Raw genomic sequence first — 12,588 nt, forward strand, 5'->3', positions numbered from 1 at the left:
CACACACACACACACAAAATGAGTGGAGTAGTCAGCTGATAGAGGAATGCAGGCATTGCTGCCAGTTTCTGCTGCCGCACTACAGAAGTCTTTCATGTGGATCAGGGGGCCAAGTTTTTTTTCTCTCCCACCATTCACCCAGAGTGCTTTGTGTCTTTAGGTGTCTACAAAACTAAAGTCCAACTGAAATTACATTGCATTTTTCTCCTATAGCACGCATGTCTGTAAATCTGTAAATGTGTTTGTTCTTTGAGAAAAATGAGGAACCAATGAGGAGATATTTTCATTTTCTATTTTTTGGTTTTATGATACGTTAACGATCCTCCATGTAGGTGAGACCTGATTTTGATACGCCAATCAAATTAATGGGTAGTACTAGGGAAATTGTAGCAATAAACTCAAACACGATTTGATCATTTTCACGAAAGGTATTTTCATTGAATTTTTTATAATAAAATGAGATTGAATACTTGTTATGACTATGAAAAGAGTCCTTTATTTCCCAGACACAAATTGGCAAAATACATTTTCTCTATTTTCTTTATCAAATTGTAGAATTCTTTTTTCTTTCTGGGGTAGAGTATAAACTCTGTATTGTAAAAGTTAAACTGAAGTCTTTGTACCTTGATTTTTCATCTCACTGGTTTGAATCGTGACACATTTGTATCGCAGTTTAACTCTTGCGATTCATATCTTTACATTCCCAGCAGTAACGTCTGTGTTATAGAGCGTCACACAGAGTCAGACCACAGCCTGCTACACAACAACAACCCACATTTGCTTTCCTGCAAAAGTCTCCTTATCTTACAAATATGAACGCACATCTCGTCTTGGACGTTAGCGTCTGTAGTCCAGACTCTTCGATGCTGCTAACTGTACGCTGTCTGCCCATGACATGTAGGCTACATGTATCATTAACAATTTAAAACACATCTTGACATTATTTTTGACTACAAAAAGGGATGACTAAATGTGATTTTAGTGTAACTTCAAATGTTTGTTCTCCAAAGTTAAAAACATTGGCTGATTTATCTTGTTCTCTGTCCGGAGCTGAAACAGGGTTCTGATACTGTAGAATCAGGAGGATTTTCTCTATATGTTGGGATTCTGTTGCTTTGGGGTTACAAGAACATATTTTTAATGTTGTTTTTGATCAGATAGTCCTGATGAATGGAAATTGTGAACAAAATCTTGTACTTGAGAACTTTTTGGCTTCTTTTGTTAAATGAAAAAAAAGTGTTTTGTAGATAATATGTATATTTACATTGTTTACGCTTAAGTGGCCATACTGTACTTTACCACACTGTACTATATTGGCTTCTCTGCTGCCTTTCCCTGTTCTGTGTTTCCCTCCAACAGTGAGAACAACAGGGCCTCAGTGTAACCTGTCTGAGGAATGTAGGCTGGAGCTGACAGTGTGTGTGTGTGTGTGTGTGTGTGTGTGTGTGTCATGGAGGAGCTGTGATTAGATTTGAACCACTTCTATAACATAATTAAGTGTCCTAAAGCAGGATCCTTGCACCTCCTGGGTCTGAAAAGACAGACACACAAACTGAATCACACTCTCAGAAACACACGCACACACACACACACACAGGCTGTCACAATAACTTCCACCTTAAGTTAAGGTGGAAGTTATTGAATGACAGAATGTGGGGTTTTTGAACACACCACGTGTTGCTGTGTTTTCACTACAGTACACTCAAGATCAGTGTCTGAAATAGGCAAAGTTGTGGTCACCAAACGGGTCACGATAGACTTGCTTTCAGCAACGTCAGTCTTTTTTTAACATGTAGTTGCAACACCATCAGGTGAGAAATAGTTTAACATATTCAGATGGATATGAATCTCATGTCTGCGTGTTAAGTACATAGCTGGAGTAGAGCTTAGCATATGGACTAGAAACAGGGGAACTGTTAGCCTGCCTCTGTCCTAACTTTAAAAATACAGCAAATGTAACTTTAAACAGGAGTCATATTCTTTAAATGGCCAAGTCAAGCTGATCCTGGTTCTGATTCCCCAAAGCTCACTGATCAGCAATGTTAAGTCTATTTTCGTTTAATCTGTATACAACTGGAAATGTAGAAAACACAGTGGGTGGTTTTAGGGGCAGTTTTGTGCTGGAACTACTGTTTTAGATGGACACATGCTTGGACAGATAGATGGTACTACTGTATACTCTGTATATGTGAGCCTGTAGTGTAGTTTTTAGGGCCTCTGAATACTTAAACAGCGAGTGTGTGGGTGTGGGTGTATGTGTGTGAGACTTAAATGTATCCATGTATTTCTTCCCTGGCTTTTGACCTCTGTGGTTTTTCCTCCCTTTGACCACCTTCAGTTCAAACACAAGGCTGAATTAACTCAAGACAACTGTCAATAAGTTACCATGGTGTGTGTGTGTTTTTTCTAGGTTGCAGCCAACACTCCCAGTATGTATTCTCAGGAACTGTTCCAGCTCTCCCAGTATCTACAGGTAACACACTGACACCTACTGCTCAATCTGCAGAACTACACTCAAAATAATGTGTAAAGTTGCAATAAAGTTGTTTCTTCATTAGTCATCAGACATGTTTGAACACATTGAACATTTTAACGTTTAACTGCTGTGAACATTTTTTAAGTGTCTTCTGCAGAGTAGGGTAGGAACTGTGCTCAGTTCTTCGTAGTGATCTGAAGATGCTGTTGTCGCGTTGATTAGAACTGAATTAATTATACAGCCCAAAGTGTGTGTCATGAGTCAACAGTTTGAACACAGATTTCTTGAAAATGGTTTAAAGCCTTTTCTAATTAAATGTTTACAGATGAACATGTTTAAAATAAAAGTGTAGACTTTGCTCTCTTCACTATAAAATGACCCTGTTGCTTTTGATCTTGCTCATTTTCTTTATTTCTCATTGGTTTCCTCTCTCCCTCACTCTCTTCCTGTCTCTCTCTGCCAGGAGGCCTTACACAGAGAGCAGATGTTGGAGCAGAAGCTTGCCACTCTGCAGCGTCTGTTAGCCAACACTCAGGAGGCCTCAGAGAGCAGCTGGCAGGTAGGAAATATCATTATCATACTTAAACCCTGTACTGTAACACAGAGAGGTACAAATGTCAGGATAGGTCTTCTGAGTTGTGCGTGCTGGTGGTTATGTTAAAAAGGTAATCGCACTAATCACTGAGTTAATGTAGTATATGATGAATTTCCCGCTCTCTGAAAAGGTATTGTGTTTCCTGTAGTCACATGCTGATGTCTATATATTCAGCACCTGAATTGTATTGTTGTGGTTATATCAAGTGGAAATGACACGCTCCAACTTAAATCCCATTAATCTCAAAATCAAAGTCATTACGACTGGGTAATTCATTTTCAGTGATTAAGTGTCTGTAGAGAAAACTATCTAGACCATGATTTAATGTTGTATGGATTGTGCACTTAGTAATTTCCCCCCACATTACCAACTCTGCATGGGAGAGTTTTCCCATTATTCCCTTTTATCTCAACTGACATGAACAAATACGTTGTGTGTGTCTTCACCAGGCTCTGATCGATGAAGACCGTCTGCTCTCCCGACTGGAGGTGATGGGCAGTCAGCTACAGGCTTACTCTAAGGTAACGCGCACACTGTGGCTCGGTCACAATACCTCATGATATAAATAACAAATTATCCTATAATAAATGGATAAATGTCAAATCAAATTGATAATCCTCTTTAAAAAAAAATCCTCTCCTCTCACAGTCCCAGACGGAGGAAGGGATGCGTAAGGAGCTTTTGGCTCTTCAGGAGGACAAACACAACTATGAGACGACAGCGAAGGAATCTCTGAGGAGAGTGCTGCAGGAGAAGATCGAGGTGGTCAGGAAGCTGTCAGAGGTGGAGGTAGGACTCCTATATAGGGCTTTTCTATCGGCACTTTTGGCCGTGCCATGTTTTTAAGTCTCTTTGTGTTCAGCTCTCAGTACTTTTGCAGCTTCTAACTGAATCTCTGTGGTCTGAAGGTTAGTTTCTCTCTGTATAGGAGTTGTGTTAAGTTACTGCTCATTAAACCCAACATTTCCTGATTGTGCTGCTTCATAATTAAAGCTTTTACATAACCTGGGACTTTTATTGTGAAGAATTTATAGGGAATTTGTGTATCACCAAAGTAGTGGAGCTTATCTAGCGTCTATTCTTCAATGAAAACAAGTTTACGTACTGCAGGGAGGACGGTGGCCGTGTTTATTTGTGCTCTAGAACATAACCGCTGTGAGTCATGGGGCTCCTGTGTTGGTGAAACCAAAATGTTCTTTGTTCCTGTTGTGGTGCAGCGCTCGCTCAGCAACACAGAGGATGAGTGCACCCACCTGAAGGAGATGTCTGAGAGGGGCCAGGAAGAGCTGAGGGAGCTCGCCAACAAGTATAATGCCGCAGTCAACGAGATCAAAGAACTCACTGACAAAATTAAGGTACCTGCACAGACACTGGAATATGGTGGTTTATGTTACTCTGAATGACGTAGGATTTAATTTCCCTGAAATAGTACTAAATTAAGAAATGAATCATCATGAAACAAAATGTTTTTTATACTGTATGGTGTTTAATTGTATTTTTAAACACTAATAGTTTTCGTTTTATCACTTTTCTCTCTTTGTCTCTGTCTACCCTTCCTCCCTTTTACCCTCTCCTCCATCTCTCCTCCATCTCTCCTCCTCCAGGCGGCAGAGGGCCGGCAGGAGGAGCTGACCCAGCGGGGAGCAACGGAGAAGAGGGAGTTGGAGCTGCGGATTGAGGAGATGGAGGAGAAGGAGCAGGTTCTCCAGGCTCGCATCGAAGCTCTGCAGGCTGACAACGACTTCACCAACGAGAGGCTCGCCGCTCTGCAGGGTACACACACGCACGCACACACACACACACACACTCACACTCACACTCACTGTCCTGACCTAACTTTTAACAAACTGACTGCACACTGCAAGCCAATCACGTTCAGATTTGACATAACAACCAGTGGCCCGGTCAAATGTCTTTGACCAATCAGGAGGCTCGGCTGGGACTTTCTGTCAGTCAACGCTTCTCTCTGCTGTTGTTGTTGTTGTTTACAGTGCGGTTAGAACAGCTACAAGAGAAAAGCATTAAAGAGAACAACAGTCTGGGTGAGTCCACACGTCTCTGGTCTGCTCTGGGACACTCGTCCTCTTCGCCGCTGTTTTTCTCTTCTGTGGTCTCTAACTTCACTTCCTCATCCTGCACTAATGATGCATGACAAGTTCCTGCATGATGTCCACATAACCTCCTGTTGCTTACCGCTCTCTTTGCCTTCTGTTAATCTGTCTCTCTGTCTGTCACAGTGGAAGTCTGGCTCTTCTTCTGTTTTGGTCTTGTTTATTGTAGCTTTGTGTCCGGCCCTCAGGTGTCCTCTGGTAGTTTAAGGGGATGTGTAATGTTGATTCTTGTTCAGTTGTGATATTTTCCTGAATCCATGAGAATTAAAGGCCACATAAGCCGTCAGTACATTTCTGTTAAGATCTTAAATCATTCAGAGACAACCAACTGTCACTTTTCTCTGATTTACATTCAGAAATCTCAACACAGTCACACTGGCCACTGACTACTACAGCTGGTCTGCTGCCTTTGGCAAGATAAATCAGTCATTTATTCAAGTTTTAGGACATTTAATACAGAAATATATACAAGAGCCCACCAATACTCTTAACTTTAACATACAAATATATCATAAATAAACCTTTTTGATAAGGATTACTCAAAATTGCAACTAAGATATCTAGATAAAGTATGTTCACTGGAAATGGTGTCCATGCTGATGTACTCATCGGGCTATAAATGTGAATTTGCAGGCATGGTAAGACTTTGTTAAATGTATTACGTTCATAGCGTGCAAAAACACCAGAGATGCTATGGGATTAGTGCGGTGCAACAATCTGTAACTCCAATAACACGTGTATGTGTTGTGTAAAGTGTGCAGAGGTACAGGCACTGGGAATAGATCAGGCTAGTGGAGTACAATCATTCAGTACAGGTGCTGTCATTCCAGTATCTTACTGTTTATTCACTGTTTTCAGTGAGCAACATTAGCTGTAATTAATATAAACTCTTGTTAATCCTGTGTAATCACACACTGATGTAGTTTTCAGGGATATTTAGACAGCCAGGTGCTGTACCATAGATACCATAGGTATTGTATGTAGAGAACTGAAGTCCTATTAGAAATATAAATTATAAATTCATTCCAATGAAAGTTTCTTACCAGGTGCATACGCTGGAAAAGGTTCTTTACACTCGTAGTGCATAAGGATTCAAATCATTCTCTATCGGAAAATACTGTGATCTTTGATGTGAAAGGATGGTTTGTGTAACCTCTGGGTGTGGCTGTTTCAGAAGAGACGGGTTGTCTCTGGGACATGGTGGCACTCTGTGGAGCCTGAACAGGTCTTATTGGGCTTTTCTGGACAATCTGGGTCGTTTCCATGGTTGCCAAACTGTCCACTGCTTTGTTTTTCTTCTTCTGGGGGAGAAAGAGCTTTTGGGCACTGATTGACTTCTGATAATTGAATGACAACACTGAATATGAATGCTGGAGGTGACTGTCTCACCGCTCACTTCGCCACAGTAGCCACTTTGTGAAGGAACCTGCCGTCATTCGGACTGTGTTCTCAACATGTGTTTGGCTGGTAAAGTTTCGACAAAATCGTGTATATATCTGATCTGGTCACATGACAGATGTCGACATTGTCTCCCACGGACCGGTAGAGGAGCCTGTCGAGGACAAACAAAGCCTGCAGACACCTGAGAGCCAGGAAGAAGACGTGGATGAGGACGATACTGACACAGATGATGGTGCAGTTGGTGAAGATGAAGATATTCATGGTAGTTAGTTTGATTATCATAATAATAGACAATTTATTTATATATAGCACTGTTCCAAAGCAGGTTTACAGAATAAAAGAAAACGGTCCTATAGAATACAGTACAATTAGGAAAGAATATTCTATTATAACAATTTAAAACAATAGAATGAAATGATATTCATGAATAGATATAATGGAATAATACAAAAATCAAACCTATAAACTTTATTTTTATAAAAAAACAGATTATGGACCTAACCTGTGTGAGGTGATTCCAGACATTATATGAAATATTTTTTCTAGTTTTCCTTTTTTTTTCCAAATTAAGTTTATCAGAAATGTTTAACATTTGATCCATAGAAATATTTCTTTGGTCTTAATATCTTTATAGTCTCATTTTAAGTTTATTCTCTAAATGTAGTAGTTGTAGTTAATGACAGCCCTGGATCATGATCATACTTGGGACTACACGTTTCATTTGGCTTAAATTAGGCTAATAGAAAGAAAATAATACCACTTGTTAGAAGTTGTTCTAGGCATGTTGTAGGGACGATAAAGAAGCTGAGCCTTTTTTTGATGCTGCTTATTTTCTGCATAGATAATGTTATCAGCTGGAGCACTTTGTGAATCTACGGTATTGTTAAGTCTAGTTTGTTTTGTAGGAGATTGTTGATGTTTTTTATTCCTGTGGAACATATTTTCTGAAGTTGTGAGTCTGCACTCAGAAGCAGAAACTCTTCCTCATTTAAAATAATGAGATGACTGGATTTTTCCATGAAGTTGTAGTGTAATTGAGTTTAAGCGGTTGGGCTAGTTAATTCCACATTTTGTTGGTAATTTGTTGTAAGTTACTGAGAGACAGAAGTTTACGCCTCAACTGTCTGTCTGCTGTCCGCCTGTCCACATCCTGTCTGTCGTTACAGTGTTGTGGTACCTTTCCAGAACCACTGTAAATTACCTGCCATGTATGGCTTTGATTTCTGCCCTCTCCGTTTGTTCTACAGCATCTGTCTGTCCGTGTAGTTATCTATCTCTCTGTAACTCGTTAGTTGTCATGCTTTCTACCTGCTTGTATCTGTCTGTCCTTCCTCTGTCACGATATCTGTCCCCTCTGTCTGTCGTTGGCTCTTTATATCTCGTCCTCTCTAAAACAGGGTTGGGTATCAAGAGAACTGAATTGGGACAGTTCATTAGTAAAGATGGTTTTTGATTCTGCTTATCGATTCCAGAAAATACATTTTGACCCTCTGCTCTTCAGTGTACACGACTGGATAAACATGCATCAGTGTATATGTATGTGTATGTGGGCAAAATGAGGGCTTACTAGTGATTTAAACAGTTAAATATTACAGGGTAACAATTGAATGCAAAGAGGAAGTCCTTCTAACACCATTTAGCATTTCCTGTAGTTTTTATGTCATAATGCCTCAAAATCTGCTAATGGTAGGAGAGGGAGAAAAATAATTAGTGGAAACAATTGAAATCATACAAGTCAACTAATGAACGGTAAGACAGAGTATACTACTTTATATTTTACCAAAAATATTCCCAAAAATGACAATTGGCAGCATCAGTCTGTTTCAAATAGAGGATGTTTGTTTTCTTCCCATTCTTAGATAATAAGATTCAGTCAGATGAGGCATTGATGAGCAGAATCAGTAAGAGATAAATACCCAACTCCACTCTGATAGTCATCGTAGTAACGTCAGTACTCTGTGTTTCTGTCAGACAACTGTCATGTTAACAACAGCGGAGGAGACTCGACTAGAATCCAACAGTTGATTGAGTGTCCGCGTGAGTACAAACATTCATTCCTGCTGTGCACTGACACGCGCACACGCACACACACGCGCACACGCACACACGGGGTGAGCCCACTGTGACCGTCCGAGGTAGCAGAGGAGGGTCTGACATGTGGTTAAATTAAAAGGTCAAATAAATTAAAGAAACATCCAAGTGAATGAGCTTTCAGATGAGCGGTGCAGCGGCTCAGCTCGGAGGTGGAGCTCTAGGGGGTTGTCTCTAAGAAAATGAGGAGCGGCAGAATCATGCTTGATTTAATTAAAAGGGATAATTCCGGTTTATTACAAACTGGGTCTAATTTTTATGGTTTTGGCTGCCATTTCTATGGTTAATAATAACATTGTACTCACCAAGTTAATTGCTGAGATCTGGGAAAGCGGCCACATCACTAAAACGAAGTCATACGGGGCAGAAACACAAGCAGTCAGACGATTATTGAGCCTTAAACAAACCTCCAGGTCCAGGACTGCTTGTTTCTTGCCCCATCTGACTCTGTTGGAGCACTGTTGGAATTTCTTCAACTACTTTGGTGAGTACAGTGTTTTATGACTGACAAAGGATGGCCAAAATGATGAAAATAAGACCCTATAAACAGAAATTACCATATAACTCTTAGGGTAAATCATCCCTTCAAGAACATTTTTTGATCAGGAGATCATTTCTACAGTAATCACAGTTGGACAATGAAGATATTCTTGATCCGACTGAGGTCCTTTGAAGAAAATATTTACAAAGGGGGGTTTTGGAGTCATCAATATAAAGAAAATGGTTTGGGGTCACCTAGCCAGGCTCGGTTTATATATACTAATACATTCAAGATGACTATTGTACTATTTTACAGTGACGTACACTAAGTACGTAAGACATGCACTGAATGCCATTCGACGGGGCTTTTATCCAAAGAGTCTGTTTGTAGTACGGGTGGGCCCTGCTGCAACCGAGCCTCTTACCACGCAGATATCATCACCATTCTCCGTGCATTTACGGACTTTTTTTGTGGCTGCAAGAAAATTCCCATCAGTGCAGACAAAGTGTTCATCTTCTCCATGGTTAGCCACTTTTCTTTTTTTTTTTAAACTATTTTGACTTCTAAGTTGGTATGTGTGTAGTCTGTCTGGGAGCTGAACCCACAACCCCACTGTTGTGGCATGTCCCACGCTCCAACCCGCTCAGCAATCAGCACCAGCGTCAAAACCCAAAACACATGCTGTAACCAAAATAATTCCCTCTAATTGAGCATCAACAAAACAACATTGTGCCTTAGATCTCGCTTTGACAGAAACCTTGCGTCAATATTTCTCCAACAAACCAAACTCGGGTTAGCCCCCCCCCCGGCCTCCTCCTCTCAGCATCACAATCCTCCTTAACAAAACAGCTCTTCGCTGACTGTGGTGCCAACCCTAATCACTTCCCTCAGCACCAGGTGGTTCTCATTGACTGGGGCCCAGCTCCTCCACTCGGCAAGACGCTTCGCCAGAGGAAATTGGCTCGTCTACACGCATTTATTGCTCGCGAGCTCTATCGAACGGAGCCGTGCAGGCCCTCCAACGCCGGCGCTGGCCTTTGTTCAGGCTCTTTGAGTGGCCTGGTGTGCTGTGCAGAAACAGCTGCTGCAGCAAGCACTGCACCTTCCAAAGAAACAATTAGAAACACCCTTTTCCTATTACTCCCCGCCATTACCCGCCATTGTGCGGAATTAGTGGCAGTCTATGGAATAAGTGGATTCTAATTCATGCCCTCTTTTCAAGGGCTGCGGCTGCGGCAGTGGCTCTCCACTGCTAATGAAGAGGATGAAAGAGAAGTGTTAATCAAACTGAGCATCTCATCTGTGGTAATAAGGAGCAGAGGAGAGGCCTTGGAGTGACTCCCCAGCGGTGTTTGTGTGGATGTGGGCATGTGTGTGTGGAAGGGGAAGCGGCTTTGTATGCCTCTGTTGCTATGCTATTCTGTTACTGAATTCAAGACTCTGTAAACTGATCGTCAGTTGAACAAAAAATAAATAAAAAAGGAATTCGGGACATTATGTGTGTGCCTGGGCCTTGTTTTCTAATTGCTTAGCTTCAGCCCACAGGGATGAATGTCCCACTATGGGGCAATCCCTCTCCGCCAGCAGCCTTTCATCCCTCCCGGGCTCCCTCGTCTTGGACCACAGTGCTAACCAGCAGGGTCTGATTAGATTTAAATGTCAAGAGAGATAGGACAATACAGTTATCTTCCAAATTATAGCCCATTAGAGAGCCTAAGCAGTGCGCCTCCTTTCTCAACTAACTAATCACCAACCAGATTCATCATCTCACAGACTGGGGCATAATTTGGGGGACTGTGGTTTCCCTTGCCTCTCCCTTTCTGTGGGTGTGTGTGTGTGTGCGTATCACACCATGTGCAAGGGCATCCAGGAGTGTCTGTAATGTCTGATCAGTGTGTGTGCATGCTGTGTGTGTTGCTCCAGAGGGAGCTGGTTCAGCGCCCCAGGCCAGTGCCCCATTAAACAGACAGAGAGATAGATACAGTGAGTGTGTGTGTGTGTGTGTGTGTGTGTGTGTGTGGGAAAGAGAGAGAGGAGAGGGGCTCCTCATTTAGACAGCAGGAGTGGCAGGCTGTGTTCCACCTGAAGCCAACCCACAGACAGACAGAAATACAGACAGTGGGACAAGGACTTGGAGGCCTCCCATCTGCCCCCTCCTAATTCACCTGCTGTCCTTGGGGTGTCATAGGGACCCACATGCCGAAATAATGGAGTCTCCATCTTCTGGTTTGTTATTTTACATATTCTTTTTACTCTTCTTTTTTTGTTCTCTTCTTTTGTCCCTTATTTCATCCAGTCTTCTTCCTTCCATTCCTTAGACACATGTTTTCCGGTCTTTGTTCTTTCATTCTTCCTTCCTCACCTCCCCTCGTTCCTCTATAAGGAACCCTATCGCTGATCTATCATGCATTACAGTTTCCATCCCATCATCATAGAGGTGGTGATAGTGGTGGGGGTGTTATGGAGGAATGAGGAAACTGGTAATATAGGACTCATATCTCAAGGTGGTTTCCTTCATATCCTCGTCTCTCTTGGCTGCTTCACTTCTTTCCGCATCTCCATTTCCTGCCCTGCCCACCTTTGGGTATTCATCTTCTCCATGTTGGATCCTTTCTCCCCGCGCTGTCTTTCATATTCCCCCCCTTCTTCCTCCCTCTTTCACCTGATCCTTTATCTGTTCTTTAATCTCTCCTTCCACTCCATCTCTCTTTTCTCCCCTCTTCTCTGTCATTTCGACCCACCACTCCTCCATCACGGAGCTACTTATATTGGGCTCTGACTTCATACCTCCGCTGGCGATTTATGCACAGGAGCCTGGCCGATGTGCATTAGGGCCCCCCCCCCGTCGTATGGCAACACATTATGGATCGCACTATAAATAGCTATGTCCTGTAAAAGCTTTTCATTACATAGAGATATCGTTCGATCAATATAAGCCCTGCGCTAAATCTAATTACCAAAATGACCAGGGCTGAAAAATATATATATGTATTTTCAAGAAGATCCGGCAAGCTGAGGCAGCCACTGTTTTGACCAAAGAGGTTTCAAGAGGACTCTTAACAAAATAAATAGCCCATTTTAAGTAAAAGGCACAAGAGATAATTGGGATGTGGGGAGTATGAGAAAGAAAAAATGGAGGACTGAATGCGAAAGAGTGGTTGATGGATAATAGAGGAAGGAAAATACACACGGTTTAAACATATGCTCTCTTGTGCAAACACAGAGAGGCAGAGGCATACTCTTTGAGCAACTTTATACGCACACAAATGTACCGTAGATGCACAAACACACATAATGCTGCCACTCGGCCCCAGTTGAAGCTCCATGTTGGGAGCCACTGGTCTGAGCCAAGTGCACAGCAGATCTTCTTATGAGGTGCAGCTGTAGGAAGACTGGGGAGAAAAACTAGAAACTAGAGAGAGAGAGAGAGAGA

General features: G+C 42.0%; 1 protein-coding gene across 1 annotated transcript in view; it reads left to right on the forward strand.

Annotated features, from left to right (window-relative positions):
- slmapa (sarcolemma associated protein a) overlaps positions 1 to 12,588 on the forward strand; it is a 49,941-nt gene that overhangs the window by 19,023 nt on the left and 18,330 nt on the right. The window contains exons 5-13 of the mRNA XM_035661795.1: positions 2,411 to 2,473; positions 2,940 to 3,035; positions 3,521 to 3,592; positions 3,720 to 3,860; positions 4,289 to 4,426; positions 4,676 to 4,844; positions 5,063 to 5,113; positions 6,699 to 6,845; positions 8,555 to 8,620. Coding sequence (XP_035517688.1) covers positions 2,411 to 2,473; positions 2,940 to 3,035; positions 3,521 to 3,592; positions 3,720 to 3,860; positions 4,289 to 4,426; positions 4,676 to 4,844; positions 5,063 to 5,113; positions 6,699 to 6,845; positions 8,555 to 8,620 — 943 coding nt within the window. The remainder of the gene's footprint in view (positions 1 to 2,410; positions 2,474 to 2,939; positions 3,036 to 3,520; positions 3,593 to 3,719; positions 3,861 to 4,288; positions 4,427 to 4,675; positions 4,845 to 5,062; positions 5,114 to 6,698; positions 6,846 to 8,554; positions 8,621 to 12,588) is intronic.

Source organism: Morone saxatilis, unplaced genomic scaffold (assembly GCF_004916995.1).
Source record: "Morone saxatilis isolate NCDOM2014 unplaced genomic scaffold, NCSU_SB_2.0 Contig18, whole genome shotgun sequence".
Lineage (NCBI taxonomy): Eukaryota > Metazoa > Chordata > Actinopteri > Moronidae > Morone > Morone saxatilis.